Below are 22,311 nucleotides of genomic sequence, written 5' to 3'. Positions count from 1 at the left end.
GATGAACACAGCAGGCCAAGCAGCATCATAGGAGCAGGAAGGCTGACGTTTCGGGCCTAGACCCTTCTTCAGAAATGGGGGAGGGGAAGGGGGTTCTGAAATAAATAGGGAGAGAGGGGGAGGCGGATAGAAGATGGATAGAGGAGAAGATAGGCGGAGAGAAGACAGACAGGTCAAAGAGGCGGGGATGGAGCCAGTAAAGGTGAATGTAGGTGGGGAGGTGGGGAGGTAGGGAGGAGATAGGTCAGTCCAGGGAGGATGGACAGGTCAAGGGGGCGGGATGAGGTTAGTAGGTAGGAGATGGGGGTGGGGCTTGGGGTGGGAGGAGGGGATAGGTGGGAGGAAGGACAGGTTAGGGAGGCGGGGACGAGCTGGGCTGGTTTTGGGATGCGGTAGGGGGAGGGGAGATTTTGAAGCTTGTGAAGTCCACATTGATACCATTGGGCTGCAGGGTTCCCAAGTGGAATATGGGTTGCTGTTCCTGCATATGGGTAGCATCGTTGTGGCACTGCAGGAGGCCCAGGATGGACATGTCGTCTGAGGAATGGGAGGGGGAGTTGAAATGGTTTGCGATTGGGAGGTGCCTCTTTGACCTGTCTGTCTCCTCTCCACCTATCTTCTCCTCTATCCATCTTCTATCCGCCTCCCCCTCTCTCCCTATTTATTTCAGAACCCCCTTCCCCGCCCCTGTTTCTGAAGAAGGGTCTAGGCCCGAAACGTCAGCCTTCCTGCTCCTCTGATGCTGCTTGGCCTGCTGTGTTCATCCAGCTCTATACCTTGTTATCTGAGGTAGTTGATATTTTGGTTTCAATTTTCCAAATCTCCCTTGACTTGGGAATGTCTAATTAGATCAGATGATGGCAAATTTAACTCTTTTACTCCAAAAATGAGGGTAACAGAAAGCCAGTAGCGACAGGCTAATTCTCTTAACATCTGTCATTGGAAAAATGTTGGAAGCTACTTTTAAGTATGTTATAGATAAGCTCAGTGTAATCAAACTCAGTCAACATTGGTTTATGATGCATAATATGTTTGACCAATCTATTGGAGTTCTTTAAAGAGGTAACATACGATGTGGATAAAGGGGAACCAGTGGATTGTACTGTTCTTTCCCAAAAGTATTTGATAAATTGAACTCTCAAAGGTTACTGCAGAAAATAAAGCTCATTATGTAGGGGTAGCATATTGCCAACAATAGATATTGGCTGTCCAACAGGAAGTAGACATAAAGTAGGCATGCAGATTTCAGATTGGCAAGATATGCCCAGGGATCAGTATCAGAACCTCAACTGTTTACAATTTACTTAAATGACCGATAAAGGCAGTGAAGGGATGGTTGCCAAATTTGTTGACAACACAAAGATAGGTAGGAAAATAGGTTCTTGAGAGGTTACAAGGAGGTTACAAAAAGATACAGATTTCTTAAGTGGGTTGGCAAAGTTCTGGCAAATTTATGAACATAACGTGGGAAAATGTGAAATTGTTCATTTTTGGCAGGAAAAACTGTGATATTATAAACTTAAGAACTTTAATAACTTCATGGATTGAATGAACTAACAAAAGATAAACTATTACACAAGGGAAAAAGCAGCAATAGCTCTGTCTGAAATAAACTAATAAAGACAAGGACAAACTTATACAGGAACTGAAAGTAACTAACTATGTCTGGCCAAAGAAGGAGTGGAGGCTGCAATGAACAAAACTACTTTGACACCTGCTTGATAAAGCAGATGTTTTATTGCCACAAAGGACAAGGATTGCCCTGCAGAAGAATTTAAGGAGTTAATCACAGGGAAGCTGTGTCTTCAAGCAATCTGTTAAGGTGAAATATAACAAGGAACAAAGAAACGAATTCTGATAAGAAGGTAGGCTGCAGACTTGCAGTAATTTGGATGAAAGGACTTTAAGAATCATCAATATATCACCTCATAGACATGAAGGACGAACATTTGTATAAGAATCATTCATCAGAACTCCCTCTTTAGCAGAACTCTGGAGAACAACTTTGCATAAGGATCAAACCCTGGACACTTCCAGAGACAGACCACTGTTGGTGGGATCGTGGCCAAGTTCCACCATTTATCAGGTAATAGCCAAGTCGGGTTGTGAGGTTTAACTTGCTTACCTGAGGGATTTTATTTTGATTGCTACATGCAATAAAGTTTAAATCATTGTTTCAGTACCTGATTGTCTGTGAGATTTCTTAATAAGTAGTTGCAGTAAATGTGATGTGTGGCAATTTACCCACAACAGAGCAAAAAAGAAGCATGTCATCTAAATGGTGAGAGATTGCAAAGAACTGAGATGCAGAGATAGCTGAGTGCTAACCTCCCCAACTTAAATATCTTAAATTTCCCCCCTTCCCAATTTTTGTTCCCTCTGCATCCCAGTAGGCTGCCTTCAATTCCCAGAATTGTGTTCCCCAAATTTCCTATCAGAGCAGTGGCCCATGATAACCCCACTTAACTTTCATTGATCTGACCACCAGAACTGACTGTGGCCTATCTTACTGACTACTTGGACTGACAGCTATGACTGATGTGTGACTGGATCCCTCACTGATCTGTGTCCAGGTCCCAAACTGACTTAGCTAAAACTGCTCAGACTGATTGCAGTCTGGCCCACTCCTTCAACTGTAGAGATACAAATTCCTGACCCTCACTACCTCAACCGGCCAAATAAGATCATGAGGCGTAAGAGCAGAGGTAGGCCATTCAGCCCATTGAGTCTGATCCACCACTCAATGAGATCATGGCTGATCTGATAACCTGCAAATCCACTTTTATGCATTTTTCCCCTTTAACCCTTGATTCCCTTACTGAATAAAAATCTGTCTATCTCAGCCTTAAATAAATTTTATCATCCAGCTGCATCAGCTCTCCGGTAAAGAATTCCACAAATTCACAACCCCGTGAAAGAAGAAGAAAATCCTCCTCATCTCTGTCTTAAATGGATAACTCTTTATTGATGTGCCTTCACCTGCGTGTGCTTATTTCTGAATATTAGGTCCAGAACTTCTCGCTACCTTATTGAGATTTCTGTGTCCTGACTAAAAATGTTTCCTGGATACAGTTTATGAATTTTGCTCCTTCCCTTCCTTTGCACATTAAAACTATCCCAATTAATATTTGAGTATTGAAAATCCTCTACAGCCTATTCTTATAGATCTCTGAAATTTGATTCCATATTTGATCCTCTATCTTTCCCTGACTGTTTGAGGTCTATAGTATACACACTACACATGTTTACCCTCTTTGTGTTCTTGTTTTATAATGCTCATGGAATATATCTTTCCTCCAATTTTTTTTCACACCTCCAGCATTAATGGCTAGACAGATCCACCAGATGTGGTGGTTCATTGCTATTCAAATGAGAGGGAGTACCCACAAGCATTCACTCTGGCTCCTGTGAAGTTTCATAGAAAATGACTCAATCTTCCTATTACAAGTGTTTCTGTGACCACTATGCAGTCTTTCTGGGACAAAACCCTGAGGTCCAGCACCAGACATACTTAAAAATAATGTCACTCCAGTGAAGAAAAGAGCTCTACGGCAATTCCAACCCTAAATGAAGACAGAACCAAGCCTATAAGTGCAAAAGATAAGGCTGAAGTGTCTGTGCAATCTTTAACTAGAGGTGCTGAGTAGAAGATCAACCTCCTCCTGAGGACCTATCATCACAGAAGTCAGTCTTTCACCACTTCAGTGACATTATCAGCAATGAATCCCCTGCAATCAACATTCTGGGGATGGGGGTGGTTACCATTAACCAGAAACTTAATTGAACCATTCACATAAATTCTGTGGCTACAAGAACAGACTAGAGGCTGGGAATTCTGTGGCAAATAACTCATCCCCTGAGCCCCCAAAACCTGACCCCTATCTACAGAGCGCAAGAGAGGAGTATGATTGAATATTCTCCACTTAGCTGTATGAGTTCAGCTGTAACAACACTCATGAAACTTGACACCATCCAGGGCAATGCAGCTCAATTCATTCCAACCCTATTTTTCATCTTAACCATACACTCCCTTCACCACTGGTGAAAATGGCAACGAGTATGTACCATAAACAAGATATACTACTGCCAATGCCTCCATCGACTGTCAAATTTGTGGATTCGAAAAGGATCAGGGCAACAGAAGCATGAGAGCACCATCAGCTGGAATGTTCCCTCCGAGCCACACACTACCCTGTGTTAGAACTAAATCACCAATTATTTATAATGACTGGGCTGTGACTTTCTTCCAAGCAGCATGATGGGTATACCGACAAAACATGAACTGCAGTAATTATAAAAGGCAGCTCACCATCACCTCTCCTACGGCATTTAGGTATAGGCAACAAATTCTGACCTCGCTAATGATGCTCACATCCATGAAATAATTTTTAAAAATTGCAATATAGCCCCATTGTCTCTGATGTTCCTTTTTCGGTACTTTTGTGCCTATCCATGTGGCTCTGCAGAGATCAGGGAGCATAATTGTTACAACATATGTTCTTCTCTTCTGTGCTGCAGTGGTTCTGCACCACAAGAGCCAAATTGTACATTTATTGAGACAAAAAATCTCAGAGACCTGTATTCTCTAACTAAAAAATTATCAACTTTTTTTTCCTTGTGGATTAATACTTTTGCTAACTTCAGGTTATACTTGGTTCGCATATTAGTGCTATCAGTATGAGGTGAAGAAATCCAAATAAAATACCTCGCAGAATTTGTCCTAGGAACAAACGTCTGTGGTACCTGATGAGAGAAAAAGAGGTGATCTTTGTTGCAGTAATACATTGTATAACATATAATGTTGAACAGTAAACTGAATTTGATAACTTTGTATTTGATTTGCTGCACGTATCAAAAATTATCAACAAAAAGAGACTGATTATCGGGCTCCTTCTAACAGGACAGTACATGCCAGAGGATAAGTGAATCATTTCATTTCTATTTGTAGCCTAGTCATTTGGTCGCTCGACTATTAATCCACAGGCCCAAGTAATATTCTGGGGACCTGAATTCAAATCCTGACATGGCAGATGGGGAAATTTGAATTCAATAAAAATCTGGAATTAAATCTTATAATGAGCACAAGACCATTGTTGATTGTTGAGGATAACCCTATCTGATTTACTAATACCCTTTAGGGAAGGAGATGGCCTGCATGTGAATCCAGTTCCACAGCAATCTGGCTAACTCTTAACTGTGCTCTAGGCAATAAATGCTGGCCTACCCAGTGACACCTACATCCTGTGAGTGGATTTAAAAAAATGCAAATGTTAGCTTCAAAATTAACAATGTATTAACTTATTGTGAAAATAATCATACTGGCAAATGAAAAGATGAACATGCCATGGTTTCTGCAAAGTGAAATTTAAGCCAAGTTGTCGACTGAATGAAATTTTACCAGTTTAAAGCTTCAATTTAAATGTTATCTGTATAGGTATTGCTTTAAATACAATTTGGATATGTAGTCATCTTACTGGTCCCATAAAAAGCAATCCAGATGTATTAAAATAATAATGAAGCAGTTAAATTAAGATTGGCATCCCTGGATTCACTCCACCTTCTGATAAATTACAAAGGCATTTCATAGCCTAATACATTGATACCTGAGAAACAACACATTGTAAATCATTTAAATTGTTCAATTTCACAATCTCCGGAATGATACATGAAAGGCACCCAACCTGTCTCTGCTGAAACGGGTTATGGATACATTTACAGCCAAGTTCATTGATCTGCATGCAGTTCATTTATCATTCATGAACAATTCCAGCTATAGCTCAGTCTATTAGATGAAACAAATTGCATTGCTTGCCAACTGCAATCATTTGTCAACTTCCCACTCCCAGGAGATTACATCTATTGTGCTGCCTCTATTTCAGCAAGATTACTTCGCAACACAATCGACAGACTTTTCAGGTTTCAATGTGCTAAATGAACAGTCCAAATTGGTCTATGCCATATATTTTTCAGTGTTTTAAGACCATACCATCTGTTTTTGAGGCAAAAGCAAGAGATAATGGGCATTTTATTTAGGCACATCATTTCACAAATGCAACTTCACTCACTCTGTGCCTTGCTTTTTTTTTTAGTGGTATCTCAAATATAGGCTTTTGAGAGTGTGCATGTGTGCATCTGATTAATTTACATACTTTCTATTCCACCAGAGAGTTTGAAAATACAGCTACAACACATACTGTATAAAATGTTGCTTCATGGATAATTTTAAATAAGATCTGAAATTAGCACACTAAGGAATGCAGTCTATTCAATCATTTCTTTCTAATTTATTTTCTGTAATTCTAGCATGTTTCTAGCATGTATTATAACTAGATATTACATGGGACTTGGTTATAAAGCAAAATATATTTGATAATATTAAAGGATTAAAATTTTAAGTCTACCCAGTATAACTCTTGGCAGCAATCTTGAGCCCTGTCAACACAGACGTAAATACTAAGAAAACAGAGCGCAGGTGAAAGGGATCTTTTGTGAATTTCATGCCTCTTTGATCCACCAAATTGAGCCTCAGAATAACTTGAGACAACAGGTCCAGTATATTTCACTGTGCAATAAAATCATTACATTCTGAGCCACATGTTTGAGACAAAGATAATTTGATGTTTTCGGTGCCCATCTGTGCCAACATTCTGAATATGTCACTTTCAAGGACTATAACCACAAATAATGATGTTTAGATGTTAATCACAAATATCAACACTCCAGTAATTTCTATGCATTATCCTCTATCAATGCTCTTAATTGTTCAGTATGATGCCTTGCAATGGGGTACAGTTCTTTAGGCACCAATTGTGCTCTGATATCTTACACAAATAGCCATCTTTCATGGGCAAGTGTCATGTTTCATGATGGTGGGAAAATGGTTGAGGTCAATCAGAGGGGACAATCCAAGGGGGCATCCGAACCTAAGGATAAGGAGAGGGTGAGGATAGTTTGTGGCTTTGGTGAAGGGTGATTGGTGACCTGATTGGCAGTTTGGGATTAAGACTTCTGGAGGGCAGCTTGGTGCTTTGGAATCTAATTGGAGGTATGGCTTTGAGAGATCAGGGACTGGGATGCAAGATGCAGGGCCTGAGAGGAGGTTCGGACACTGGGTATAGGAGTTAATGGACACTTCATGTTGGAGGTTCAAACAAGATACAAAATTGAAGCGTTGCTTAGGTAGGCCACTGAATCCAGTAGGATGTATAAAGGCATCAGATCCACCAAATCCTCACCAGAATGTAGCTGTCAGATTTTCCACAGGTCGACAAATTCACCTCTTGGAATGGAGTGGCATCTCCCGCACATTCCTACCTCATTTAAAAGCAAAGATGGGTGGGTTAAAGATGGGTATGGTTTGGGAATTTGTTTTTTAAGTTTCTCTCCATTCCACCTCCTACCCCCATACATCTGATCCAACCCATCTCTCACTCTGCTTTGATTAAAATTTGCCAAAAAAGTGCAAAGTGAAATATTCCAATCAGAAAGACATTCAAGAAGGATAGCAGTAGTCTTTTTATCAATTAATAATTCTGAAAGAGTTACTGTTGAATTTGCATTAGTTCCACCCTATCTGATAATGTCATACAGTCTTTGGGTTTGAGGCATTGAATTCTACACTAACCTTCATTGACATGTGTTCTGTACACTTCCCAGAAGTTCTCAGTAATAAAGCCTGACTAGTATTGTAAGTTGTAAATATTGATATTATGCAATGAACTATCTCATTAACTAAGACAGGAGCCTCTTCTGTTTGGACTCACAAGTGGCCTATCCTCTACCACTGATATGTGGACAGATCCTAGACACAATATAGACAAAAAGAGCAGCGGCTCTTGTAGTGCAGTGGTATTGTCCCTACCTGTGAACAAGACAGCCTGGGTTCAAGTTTTATTGCTCCAAAAGTGTGTAATAGCATCTCTGTATGGGTTGATTAAAAATACCTATAAAACGGAGAATTCCCTTTCGTCTATGCCACATACTGATAGATGTAGCCGGTGCCTCTAATGCTCATCAGGTTAAATATCACAGTAGTTTTTCTATGTTGTGGAGATTGATAGTATCAGTTGAATTAAGTAACTCTAATTACAATTATTGCTTGGTACATGAACTTTATTGTGGACTAAGGCAACTTAACGATTTGTACTAAGGCATATCTTGTGTAACGTCAACTAAATGAAACACTGAAAAGTTATAGCACAGCAAGGTGTCATTCAACCCATTGTGTCTGTGCCCACTGAAAATAAAACTAGATACCCATTCCGATCCCACCTTCCAGCACCTGGTCCATAGCCATGCAGGTTACACAACTTCAGGTGCAGATTCGGATTCCCTTTAACGGAATTGAGGGTTTTGGTCTCCATCACCAAACTGGGCATTGAATTCCAGACACTCGCCACTCTTTAGGTATTAAAGATTTTCTTCATGTACCCTCTAATCCTTCAACCAATCGCATTAAATGTGTGCAACCTGGTAATTAACTTCTATATTGAGGGAAATAACTCTTTCTTATCTACATTATCTAGGTCCCTCGTGGTTTTGTGCACTTAATTCACCATCCCCTCTTTCTAAAGAAACACTCATTTTCTATCCAATCTTTCCTTACAGCTACAATTTTCAAATGTTGGCTTTGCAATATTCATCTCGTGTATTTTTGAAAACCCCATGAAAAAACACATTGTTAATTCAAACAGCTTCGGTTCTGCAAAATTACAGCATGAATAGCCTTTAAAATGTCATAAATGAAACATTAATTCTGAACTAAGGAAAACTTTGGAAAAAATTCCATCTCCTTATCTTTTATAACCTATCATCAAAAAATATCCTGCTCACCTATTTTACAAACACTGTTATTAGAATCTCTGACAAAGTACAACAAATGGAAGAATCATTAAACTCTGCTTTATATTAACAGAATTAACCCAAAGTATCTGTTCTCTTACTAAACACTTTATCATCAGTTTATACAAGAATGTTGTGTAAATGTGTCCTTTTTAAACATTACAAACTATTATAGGAATGCAGCCACACATACTAAGGAGCCAACAGTTAAAATCCCAAAGGATGTGGAAGTGCCCTGAGTTGCTAAACTAAAGGAACAAATTACAGATGAACACAATGGATCTATTTAGTCAAGAGTTGGCAGTCTGGATGTAGAGTCACTCTGTAGGTAATAAATTTTCACATCCACCAAACATCAACAACTGAAGGTTCAAAAGTCACAAAAAGAACCTTGTAGTAAAATAGGTTTTTGTTGGATGAATAATTCAAATTTCAATTTCATTTATTACAATGAATTGTTTATTTAGTTATTTTAAATTACACCATTTATATATTCTTAAGTCTGACTGATCAGAACCTGATTTTCTTCTTCGAGCACATAATTCATACAACAGTGAATTTCATCAGTTAAAGATGAGGAGGATTAAATCTCTTCCCCAGACTTTTCTTCGACACTTTTTAAGAAAAGTTGAAGAAATATTAACTTTGAAATCACGTCAGTCCAGAAAGTTTCATCACTTCAGTATTTAATTTCGTAGTTCAATTTTATTGTGTCAAAGTAAACTTGTTGAACTAGAATCAACCAGTTCCAAATCATAGCATGAAATATATTGTTTTCCTTTTATAAATTGCTTTTACATGTAAGATTAGTTATATTTTTCACCGTTAATATAAATAGAAGGTCATAGAATCCCTACAGCATAGAAACAGGCCCTTTGGCTAAATAAGTCCACACTGACCCTCAAAGTATCTCACCCAGACCCATCCCCAGACACTGCAGGCAACTTAGCATGGCCAATCCACCTAGACTGCACATCTTTGAATTGTGGGAGGAACCTGGAGCACCCGAAGGAAACCCCCACAGACATGGGGAGAATGTGCAAACTCCACACAGACAGTTGCCCAAGGGTGGAAGTGAACCTGGGTCCCTGGCCTGTGAGGCAGCAGTGCTAATCACTGAGCCACTGAGCCACCATGCCACCCCAATAAATGGTAGATTTTGTGCAGACAGTAAACATTGAAAGATCTCAGAAGCCACTAATGAAAAGATTATGCAGGGCGGCTGTGTATGAGCCAATGGCCTTTTGCTTTTGGCTGTCCAACATTCATGCTCTCATTCTCATTATTTTATTTGTTACAACTAATAATAATCATGGAAGCATTGTTGGTTGAGGGAAAAACCTATCTGGCTTACTAATGTCCTTTAGGGAAGGTAACTACAATCCTTACTTGGTCTGGGCTAGATGTGACTCCAGATCCACAGCAATGTGGTTGACACTTAACTGGTCTCTAGGCAATTAGGATAAGGAATAAATGCTGAACCAATCAATGATGCCCATGTCCCATGAATGAATAAACAAAGATGTGGCTCTCCATCCTCAATAACCATTATAAGTTTCTTTTTACAATGATCTTCACTGCAACCTAATAAACTTTCAATACTCACCATTAGGATCCCTACAGTGTGGAAGCAGGCCATTCAGCCCATCTGTGTGCACATCCTGTAAACACGGAGTGTATTAGACCTGGTCTCTGTGGCATTATCAAATGTGTGCATGCAGGAACCAGAACACAACTGATAACATTAGTGGCTCCTCTAACCTTTCGTCTATTTCACTAACTACCTCTGACAAAGCTGCTCACTGTTGCTAAGCCTTTATGTTCATTTTAAAGTCACTAATGGCCAACACCATGGGATTATCTTCTGCCTGGGGCTGAACAGATTCCTGGTCTACATGGTGCTCTGAGTGCAAGAGACCTGGTACGTTTCTTCCTTGACCTGTTATGAAGATGTTCTAGTGATGTGCTCACCAGATTGTGTCCCCCGAATTTAATCTGGAAAGAGAAGCCACCGAGGTGGATGTCTCTGAGCTGCTGGAGGGTGAAAGCTATGCCTGTGCTTCTTCTTAGTGTTAAGTGGCTTCCTCCTCAGAGATGGAAATGGAGCTTAGAATGGACAGCACTGTTCTCTTTGTTATTCCAGGCCATTGGGTCCCATGAGAGATGAGTGTGAATTAGTTGTGAAGAGTAGGACAAAAACATGTTCAAAATAAGAATGAGTGAGGACTGGTGTTACTGAGAGAGGAGTGCAGCACAGCACGGCACAATGTAACTTGTACGAAAAGGTAATCGTTGTTATTTTATCAGAAAGGAGAAATACACTTAATAAGTACTGATCAAGTTCTTATATTGCCCTCTCTGTTGGGAGGTAGGAATAAGGTATGCTACAATATAGCCATGAGACTCCATGGAGTCATTTCCAGTCTAAAATACCATATAAGGAATTACAGTTAAATAATTTATTTATTTTGTATCTAAGGTAAATGTATAATTAATCTTATAATTGAGTTTAGTGTTTATGTAACTCATCAGATCTAGGGGGATAAAATGATTAAAAAGAAGGTTCTGTATTATTTTCAGATTCAAATCTGCCATACATAATTGAGAATAAGTAATAAAAATACTAAATAATAAAACAAAGGAGTTGAACAAAATGCAGAGTAAAATAATAGGAATTAACGTAGCTTTAAAACAGCTTAACTATTAACTTAATTTTTAAATAATTCTAACAATAACATTCAGGGATGCCAGATTAGGTGGTGTCCCACAACAGCTGGACTCATGAGTCTGTGGCAAATATTGTGATTCCAAAGAATCATGTCTATATTAACTCTGTAGCATCTTAAGGAACTTCAGTTCAGAGTTATTGAGTTGCAGTCCAAGGTGCTGATTGTCTGGGCATCAGGGAAGAGTCACCCGAATATCTTGATCCAGGAAGCAGTTGCCCACTTGCACTGGGTAGTGGTGCAGGCCTGGTTCACAGTCAAGGATAAGAGGCTATGCCTGTCAAAATGCAGTGGCTACAATGGAGCTGAATTTCATGGTGTCTGGCTGCTATTACTTTAAGATCACTGGTAACCCATTTTAAAGGCAAAAGCCTGAAGTAAAAAGTTAGAAAAAGACAGACTAGATTTGGCCATATATGCCATCTCTACTAACCCACCCATAAATATTTCCATGAAGCTGCCCTAAATCCTAGGATCAGCATATACATTATATGGATGTGCACCATTGTCTTTATTGTGGTACTGGATTGTTTACTTCCATGGAATAGAGTGCAAGGAGATTTTGCTGCAACATGGGGAGGAAGCTCCTTAACTGATATTGACTCCCACTACTGAAAGAATGAAGTTCTGGCATGAAAATGAAGACACTGGAAGTAGAACTGGCAAAATTCTTGATTACTTAGATCATCCCATCAAATGCAATTCTGGTGCTGAAGTCCATATAGGGGGTAGCAGTGTGGGGACACATATAGTGCCTGTTCCCACTTGTAGTGGAACCTTAAAACAGCAAAATAATTAATTGAGAGCTGTGTTTACAAAATCCTGCCTCAAATTCCTCCTTTTGCTTTCTAATACTGGGTAGCACAAATACCATTGCAAAGAATTGTTTTTGTTTTATGTGATATTATTTTGTGCCTAAAGTGCTCATTCATTATGTTATATGCAAATTGATTTCTTGCAGCATTAGTCAGGGTGAGGAAGTAAATATATGGTATTATAATGGCAAGAAAGTTATACACATAATGTACAATTTGTTGCTGCACAATTAAGTTTTGTTTTTATGGCTAGTTAAGTCAACAGGACTCCATGACGGTTAAACTGATGTTTATTCTTGGATGGTCAATCTTACCTGTCCACTTTCTTCATCACTATTGATTTTAAGATTGTTTTCTAACATTCTGTGAATTAAGAATAAACAGAAAAATCATAAAATTATAAAAATGCAATTTTATAAACACAATTTTATTCACTTAGAAGAGACTAAATGACAACAGAATGTCAAAAATATTTTGAGACACATACAGCATAAAATTTTCTTAATATGTTGACCAATGTTAATGTGGAGTATGATAATTGCCAGAACATAATAAATTAACATTCAGACAAAGAATATACAGTGGAAGTCCTTTCTAGCATTGTTCAATATACCGCATCATCACTTATAGTGCAAGGTCTCATGGTTCCCAAAAGAGTTAAGTCTTCATATAAATCTTCACCTTGCTAGTTAAAGACAGAGAATAGGAGGTTTATATTAACACAGTCCAGCTATAATGCAGTTTCACAGTTTCAACTCCAACATCCGCAATCTGATAGCTTTCACTTTAAAAGTTCTGTTTATGATGTTTCTCATTGTTCATCATTGCCTCCAGAATTAATGGTATTTTAGACATAAGAATATTACTTTAATATGTGTACTTTTTTCCCAAGCCTTTCAATATATTTATGAAAGATGACTAAACATGTGAAGCTATTAAATAAATTTTAAGCTTAGCTGATATCCGGCAGATCCTGATTGTAAATCAACATCTTACTTATACAACTTACTCTTCAAAGAAACATTACTTTTTACGAGACAGCATGGCTCTTAATGCTGTGATTTAAATAATGTTAGAAAATCACAAGCTGCTGCATAAGTGAACTTCACTATACTTTCTATACTTTGACTATTAAAAAGTACTCAATAAAGTTAAAAGCATAAGTTAACCCTTTGCAATCCCTAATCTATAAGACTGAGCTGTTGTGTCTCACTGTCAATGCATTCTAAGAAATATAAGGCTGTATTTTACCAAAAATCAGCAAGTGCCAATTTTGGAGAGTTTCGTGGAGAGTTTCTGTTGAGTGAGTTCTCCACTACTCATCTCATTAAGAATTCAGCGTGCCTGCATGGCACTGTTCTCTCACACTTAGCAATGGCCAAATGTTCGCCAGTGACAGGAACTCATAGTGTTCATGTTGTGGGTGCCATATTTAAATGCAGCTGTCAACTGTTGCCAGCCTCATCTAAAGTAGCCACTCCAGTCAGTATACTGTTTGTTGTCTAGAGAAATGTCATGCCGCAAGAAGGTTCATGATCTTCTGTACTCTACCTGGGTGAGAGCCCAATATTCTCTCTGCTACCTCAAACACAATCTACCTCTAACTCAGCCATTGCACCGATCTTCCACCAAGGATTATGATCTACCACTCTCAATACTGTATGCAGCATCTTCTCTCAATGACTCTCATCTACCCCATCCCCGCAACATGTCAAAAGGTACTGTCCTCTGTGCTTGTCACTCATTCGGGACATCTCATATCTTTCCTGACTGAGGAAGGACCAGGCCTCTAACTAACCATAGTCCCCTTTGATGCTTCATTGCGGCCAAACAAGACAAGCCTGGCTATCTGTCCACACTAAAGTGCAAGGCAAGCAGATATACTCCGAGCAACCAAATAAGCGCAGAGTGGGTGAACGCTAACACAGCAAGATAAGAGCTCACAGGTGTACCCTGTTCTGATGCATGAGATACGTGTGTGGCCTTGCATGCAAAGCAGCTTGGAAACAGCATTGCAATGTAAGGTGGTGAGCTCCAAAGTGCAGTATTGAAATGCTGAACTGTATTAGTCCCGAATGGGTCATGATGATATAGTGAAGTGGGTACTTTGCCAATGCCAACCTCCATGGACAGAGGTTTCATCAGGGTTGAGCATCTCACCAGTGAACTCAGAGAGGCCTGTTTACGTGCCTGTGCATGCCATTCATGTCTAATCTCGCCTCATTGATATGAATTCCCTATTCTCCCATGTGCCAGAGAGAAACCAAATGGCACAACTCATGTTGCAGCTGTACAAAACTCTGGTGTGGCCGCACTTGGAGTATTGCGTACAGTTCTGGTCACCGCATTATAGGAAGGATGTGGAAGCATTGGAAAGGGTGCAGAGGAGATTTACCACGATGTTGCCTGGTATGGAGGGAAGGTCTTATGAGGAAAGGCTGAGGGTTTTGAGGCTGTTTTCGTTAGAGAGAAGAAGGTTAAGAGGTGACTTGATAGAGACATACAAGATGATCAGAGGATTAGATAGGGTGGACAGTGGAAGCCTTTTTCCTCGGATGGTGATGGCTAGCACGAGGGGACATAGCTTTAAATTGAGGGGTGATAGATATAAGACAGATGTCAGAGGTAGGTTCTTTACTCAGAGAGTAGTAAGGGCGTGGAATGCCCTGCCTGCAAAAATAGTAGACTCGCCCACTTTAAGGGCATTTAAATGGTCATTGGATAAACATATGGATGATAATGGAATAGTTTAGGTTAGATGGGCTTCAGATTGGTTTCACAGGTCGGCGCAACATCGAGGGCCGAAGGGCCTGTACTGCGCTGTAATGTTCTATGTTCTATGTTCTATGTTCTAAAGTGAAGGTCAAAGCAGGTACCAAGTAACTGCCGCATGCCACTTGCTCCTCTGGGCCTTATCTTGGATAGCAGGCACCAACACTGCAGGGCACACAACGTAGGCAGTAACTATGACACCCAGATCCATGGAGATTGGCACCGGACATGTATCAGCCCCACTGAACCATCATGGCATCTCTTATGCTATTTACAATATAGATCTCCACTTCTATACTGCATTTTCAAGTGCACTGTCAGCTTTTATTGTAACGTTGCTGCCATGACATTTTGTGTGCAAGGACAAGCCCCCAACTCATGCATCAGAACAAGGTGCATTTGTGAGCCCTTCATTTACCCTCTTAACACTCACTCAGCTCACACCAGTTGGACACTCACAGCATTCTGCCTTACCTTGACTTTTTGTGCTTTGCTCCCTCATCCAGAACTTAAAGGCTCACAATACTTCGGTCTTGCCTTGCCTTTGCTTGTTATGGTTGTCTGCAGTGATCAGTCAAATGAGTGGGCTTGCTGCTGTGTAGCACCATTGCTATATAAATGTTCCACGTGTGTCATGTGCTAGCTGTGCATGCAGGAAACACATTGCATGTCCTTCAACCAAATGACCATGTTTCAAAATCTAAAGGGAATAGTCTTCTATCAGGTAAAAGGAGATAGGCTCCAGTCAGAGGGTTCAGGCACAGTAAATCAAGGGCATCACCCAATATCAGTCTAAGGGCTTGAACATGATCAGTCAGCCTCAAATGCAATCCAGCTCAGGAGTATTTGCCTCTATAATCCAGGGAGTGGACCATGGTCAGTCTTGCTAGTCCAATTCAACCTGTCTGGGGAGTCACTGTAGGTCAGTTGGGAAACTGCACAGATATCAGTCAGGGGTTCACTCTGTTCACTCATAATTTGGAACTGTCGCTTGAAGTCAGTCAGAGGTATGCCACGGTCAGTCATGGGGTTCTGTTATTGTAAGTCAAGAGGGGTTATTAGGGACCACTGCTGTGGTTGGGAAGCAGGGGAACTCAATTTAAGGATTGGAGGCAGCATGATGTGATGCAGAGGGAATAATAATTGTGAATGGGGAAAATCAACATATGGCAGACAGCGACAATAGAGTACAGAAGGGCAAGGGGTACTGTAGGAGTGGAGAGCACGTCAAAGGTAACCCCACCCTGGCTTCAATGGAGGGACAGTCCACTGTTATGTTGGCAAGACTACAGAATATGCCTGAGTCTCAGGGATAAAGTGGGCAACATGAACAATTAAATAAAGGGGTTGAATGGGAATGTGGGGAAGAGCAAAGCCGATGGGGTTGGCAGGGTAGAGGGCAAGGCAAGAGGGAATATTAAGATTTGGAGAGCCACTAGACTGAGAGGGTGAAGCGCAATTGCTGCTGCCTTCCATCCTCAGCTAAATTGCAAGTGTGTCACGGAAATGAAAATGGCTGCCACCACACCAGAATGGGTGCAGTATGTGTTTCCTTAACTGAGGGAGGGGTGCCACATTTGTGTGATATGAGGCCCTTCAAAGGACAACTGCAGTTAACAACCAGTCACACAGTACAAGTGAAGGACAGCTGTGATCACAAAATAATGTAAGTGCAGTTTACACATCAACCTACTATCTCAACTAAAAATTCTGGTCCCAAGCACTCTTGACCACATCATTCAACATTATGAATCAATTATACTAATGACTATGAGGTACAACAACATTTCTGGGACCTGGAAAGATTCATCTTCATTGCTAAAGTCCTACGGCCTGCACAAGATACAGAAGCTGCTCATTTGTTGACATCGGTTTTTTGTCTGGTTTTGCATTTTGAATATTGTTCTACATTAAAGACATGATGCAAATGCAAATTGTTTAACACATCTGTCTGAATGAACTAGTTCTTGTTCTTGGTATTCATTAATATGTTAGTCATAGATCTGCCCATGATGAGTCAAAAGGTCAAAGTCTGAAATATGAAGTGGGCTTCTTTAAGGGAAGTTGTGGAGTGAGGTAGAATTTCTGTCTAAGTGACCCTCACATCAGGTGTATTTCCACAATATGAGCAGACTCCTGTGCAATTTTCAGCATTGAGGAGACATTCACCTTAAGGTTATTCATACAGCTCTTGGATCAAGAGGATTTAGAATGGGGATCAATCCTGCCTTTAATTCACATTGCCCTACTAACATGAACCAATTTCTAGGCATATGCTTAAGTCAAAATCATCAATGCATATACACATTGGGAACAAAAGTGAATCATTCACTAACCCTGAAAGGTATTGCTTCTATCCCTTTTCTATTCAAAGCAACGCCTTGAAACCCTAACCTTTTGTTCCCTATTATTTCTCCAATTCCAGATCCAGGCTCCGATACTTCCCCATAGATTATATGACAGAATTTTTCATACAAGTTTCTTGTAGGCCACCTTATCTAATGATGTTCTAACAATTTAGAGATATGATTGCATTTCCTTCATCTACCTAAACATACATATTCAAACATGACTTTCTTTGATAAATTCATGATTGTTATTGTTGACCGATCCATTTATTTCTAAATACTCATGAACTTTATATCAAATTATGGATTCTAAAGTCTCAGTTTTAACCTGGTGCTTGAGGCAAGCAAGGGACAATGACTTGATCTGATTTGATTTGATTGATTTATTATTGTTACATATACCTGGGTACAGTGAAAAATTTTGTTTTGCACGCTGTACAGGCAGATCATACCATACCAGGCACAAATGACACGAGGTCAATATGCTGGGTTGGGTTGAGCTGCTGCTGAGAATTCACAGGAATAAGCCCTGGTAATCAGATAAACAGATTAAGAGAAGCAAGACTCAGTTGTGATTAATCAAGAGAGTTAGACTTGTTCAAAGGAGGTCCATGAATTAAGGTAAAAGATCTCTAGAAGATTGTTTCATTGAAGAATCCTTACACTTAAGTTGTGTGATACATGCATTCCAGTAAAGAAAATTGTAACTCTTTGTGAAGTCAAGTGTTTTTCCAGCTATTTGGAAGTCAGGAAATGACAAGCATTTGAAATTGACAACTGCTTGGCATGCCACTTCACTGATACAGCATCTCCTAATAAAAACCAGTAGGCTTTTTTAACTCATCTAATAGAAATTAAAATTCTTGCCTAGCTCATTTAAATAATGTCCCATTTTTGGACATTGCCATCTTTTTCATAGCCAGGATATGAAATGCTGTACATGTACATTGAAATTAAGCACTGAACTCCTGAAGATTATTGCTAAACTACAGTGAAATAAGGGAAGGAGATGGCCTAGTGGTATTATCATTAGATTATTAATCCAGAGACCCTGGCAATGTTCTGGGGAACCTGGGTTCAAATTCTGCCATGACAGATGGCAGAATTTGAATTCAATAAAAAAATCTGGAACTAAGAGTCCCGATGACTATGAAGCCATTGCCGATTGTAAGAAAACCCATCTGTTCACTAAAGTCCTTTAGGGAAGGAAACTATCATCCTTACTCGATCTGGCCTACATGTGAGTCCAGACCCACAGGCAGGTCCATGTCTCTACTGGAGTTCCAAAGGACTCTAGGCCTCGGGCCAACCAGCTTCATCAATGACCATCCCTCCACTGTAAGACCGGAAGTGGAGATGTTCACTGTTACAATAACTCCATACAATGTCTAGCACCAATTGCAACTCCTCAGATACTGAAGTAGCCCATGTAGAAATGCAGTAAGATCTGGACAATACCCATGTTTGGGCTGACAAGTCGCAAGTAAAATTTGTGCCACGCAAGTGTCAATAACCATCTCTAACAAGACAGAATCTAAATATTACCCCTTGACATTGAATGGCATTACCATCGTTGAGTATCTCACTAACATCACTTTGAGGTTTATCATTTCATCAGAAACTGTACCGGACTAGCCAGATAAAGATGTGGCTGTAAGGCCAGGTTGAAGACTAGGAATCCTGTAGCAATTAACTAACATCCTGTCTCTTGAAAGCCTCTCCACCATTTACAAGGCACAATTCAGGAGTGTGATGGAATACTCCCCACCTCCCTGGATGAGTGCAGCTCTAACCAAGAAGCTTGACATCATCCAGAACAAAGCAGCCCACTTAATTGGACAACATCCCATAAACATTCTCTCCCTCCCTCATTGACACTCAATACCCACAGTATGTGTACTATCTACAATAAGTAATGCAGAAATTCACCAAGTCTCCTTAGACAGCACCTTCCAAAATCACGAGTACTACCATCTAGAACAACAAGGGGAAAAGATATATGGGAATACTACCACCTGCAAATTCACCTCCAAGCCACTCACCATCCAAACTTTGGAAATATATCGCCATTCTTTAATTATCACTATATTGAAATCATGGAACTTCCTCCCTAACGGCATTGTGGGTTTACCTACTAGACATGGGCTGGAATGGTTCAAGATGGCAGCTCACCATCACCCTATCAAGGGCACCTAGGGAGGGGAACTAAACGCTGGTCAAATTAACAAATTCCACATCTCATGAATGGATATAAAAATGTTACTGGGACCTGATCTGTATTCCACATACTATTCCATTTGGTTAACATTTATTTCTGATCCCTTGTATGAAGTTGTAAGGCTCACCGAAATTTCTCTGAGAACTCAACCTTAATGAATGCCCTTCTCCCTGCATGCAATGCATTCAAGTGCTAAGCTAAACTGGCTGTAACTGCAATCCCTTCTCAAGTCCATGACTGATTATTCATTACCGAAGAAATTTTTGGATTTCTCCCAAAAAAACAGCTGATATAATGAGTAGCACACAATCATTTTCAGTAAATTCTTCACAGGGACTGCCTGTGCCAGGTTAATTGTTAATTTACAACATGGTTGGTCTCTTATGAAGGGTCTCATATATTATAATCTCTTTTCTTTCATACTTTTCATGACTAAAGAGATGTTCTGTACATTATCACAAATGTTCATATTTTTACACATATTCTTCCATTCATAATTAACAAATATCACCCCTTTTCCACTGTAAGTTAGGAAGTTATCAATTACCCAAGATAGAAAGGTTTCTATCCTTTCTCCATTACCTAGTCCACTGTTATTTTTACCCTTTACTATGTTATTTTAGATTGACTAAGTCAAGTTGCCATGTCTTTGAAGTGCAAAATGAAAAATGTTTTCGCCTTTATCACATACCTTCAAGTCCATTGCTTCAGTCTTGTTACTCTCTTGCTAATAGGAGACTCACTATCGCCATCAAGGTGTCCTGGTGTCCTTCTATGCTTTTTACATATATCACATTCATTACCAATCTCTTCTTTCAGTTTGGTGCACTCATTGCCCCTTCATCTTCATCCTTTATTAGGATTTTTAGCCAGCAATAAGGTGGATGGGTTTCCTTTCAAGATAACATAACCTTTTTTGCCATTAATCTCCTATGTCTTGAGACATAGGACATTGACTTAACATTTTGATTGGAGAGGTTATGTTTGTCAAATGAATACAATAACATCTGGATTGTGTAAACTGTAAATTCACTGGCTTCCCCAAACCAATTGCCTTGTCATATTTTATTTCCAGTTTATTTTGATCCATTTACATAGACAACCTACTCATCAATATGTGCATTACACTTGACACTACTTCTGCACTGATAAAGTGGTGTAACCCAATTATGCTATAGAGAACTATCATTTCTTTTACTGATTTCAGCATGTTGTTATTGCTAAACCTGAAGCACATTGAACTCTTAAATTCCTTTACTTTAATCCTTATTATTGCATAATTGCATTTTGAGTCACATTCGAACCTTGAGGACCATACACTGTGTATTCCTGGGAATGATTCTTCTGTTATAATTTTCTATTTCCTGTTTTAATTGTCAAATGTATCTCTATCCTCACTTCTTTTAGTCATGATTCTCCTTTTGTATTTATGCTTTCAGTTTATGAGGGTTTCTACCTCCACCAGCCTTACAGGCAATGAGTTCCAAATTCCTACCACTCTCTGGGTGAAAAAAACTTTTCCTCAGGTCTCCTCTAAACCTTTGAATCTTACCTTAAAATGTCCAGTTTGATGTCATCTTTCTTATGAATTTCGTCCATGAAGTTTAATAATATTGCTAAATCTTCCTCAGTGTCCAATTATTGAGCCTTTAGATGGTTGAGAATATATCACACTTAATCTTGCTTCTAGTAGGAAGCAACCATGACAAGGCCTACGTTGTTCTTTACGTGGTAAGGATATTACCTATATCTGCATTTCCATTTCATTTTCCTGTTGTCCATAAAGTTCAGCTGCACAAACTGTCAGTGGAAAGTCATACTCCAACACGTTGCAGCCATTCTCCTAAATAGTAACTCCAGTTGCAATCTTCTGTCTCTTAGTTTCCACCTTTTGACAACTATCCTCTGCTATCAATGCCAGATTGGATCCGAGCCAGCTGAGTCAGAAAGCAAGATGCCTTTCTTTGTGATAACACAGTGTGGAGCTGAAGGAACACAGCAGGCCAGGCAGCATCAGAGCAGCAGGAAAGCTGACGTTTCGGTTCGGGACTCCCAACCCAAAACATCAGCTTTCCTGTTCCTCTGATGCTGCCTGGCCTGCCGTGTTCCTCCAGCTCTACACTGTGTTATCTCTGACTCCAACATCAGCAGTTCTTACTATCTCTGCCTTTCTTTGTGGATAGTGTTTTATCAACTAATCTGTTTTACAGCTCCGTTCACACAACAGTCCCGATTGTTTCCTCTTTTTTCTCTTTTTTTTCTTCTTTTTCTTTTTCCCCGTTTCATCATATCCAGATGTGCTCTTACACACAACTGAACATTTCTTCCCTCACCAAATCATCCATGGATTTTTCCATCTATTAACCACCATCAGTAAACCACCCATGTTTTACAATCAATTAATTTACGTGTTGTTTCCTCTTTATATCTGCGCAATCAATTAATTAATCTATTAACTCCAACCATCTGCTTAAGTACTTGCTACATTAACAAGGAGTTCCCCAGATCTTTGGTCCAAAAGATCATCCTCATCCATTATAAGGTCAGTAATGAGATCACTTATCATTGAGATACACCTTTTGAAACAAGAC

At 39.7% G+C, this 22,311-nt stretch overlaps 1 protein-coding gene across 1 annotated transcript in view; it reads right to left on the bottom strand.

Annotated features, from left to right (window-relative positions):
- aff3 (AF4/FMR2 family, member 3) overlaps positions 1-22,311 on the bottom strand; it is an 81,082-nt gene that overhangs the window by 56,288 nt on the left and 2,483 nt on the right. Inside the window, exons 3-4 of the mRNA XM_048598001.1 lie at positions 12,697-12,745; positions 4,706-4,743 (exon numbers count right to left, since the gene is read on the bottom strand). Coding sequence (XP_048453958.1) covers positions 4,706-4,743; positions 12,697-12,745 — 87 coding nt within the window. The remainder of the gene's footprint in view (positions 1-4,705; positions 4,744-12,696; positions 12,746-22,311) is intronic.

Source organism: Rhincodon typus, chromosome 6 (assembly GCF_021869965.1).
Source record: "Rhincodon typus isolate 14 chromosome 6, sRhiTyp1.1, whole genome shotgun sequence".
Taxonomy (NCBI): Eukaryota; Metazoa; Chordata; class Chondrichthyes; order Orectolobiformes; family Rhincodontidae; genus Rhincodon; species Rhincodon typus.
This window is presented reverse-complemented; position numbering and strand designations above follow the sequence as displayed.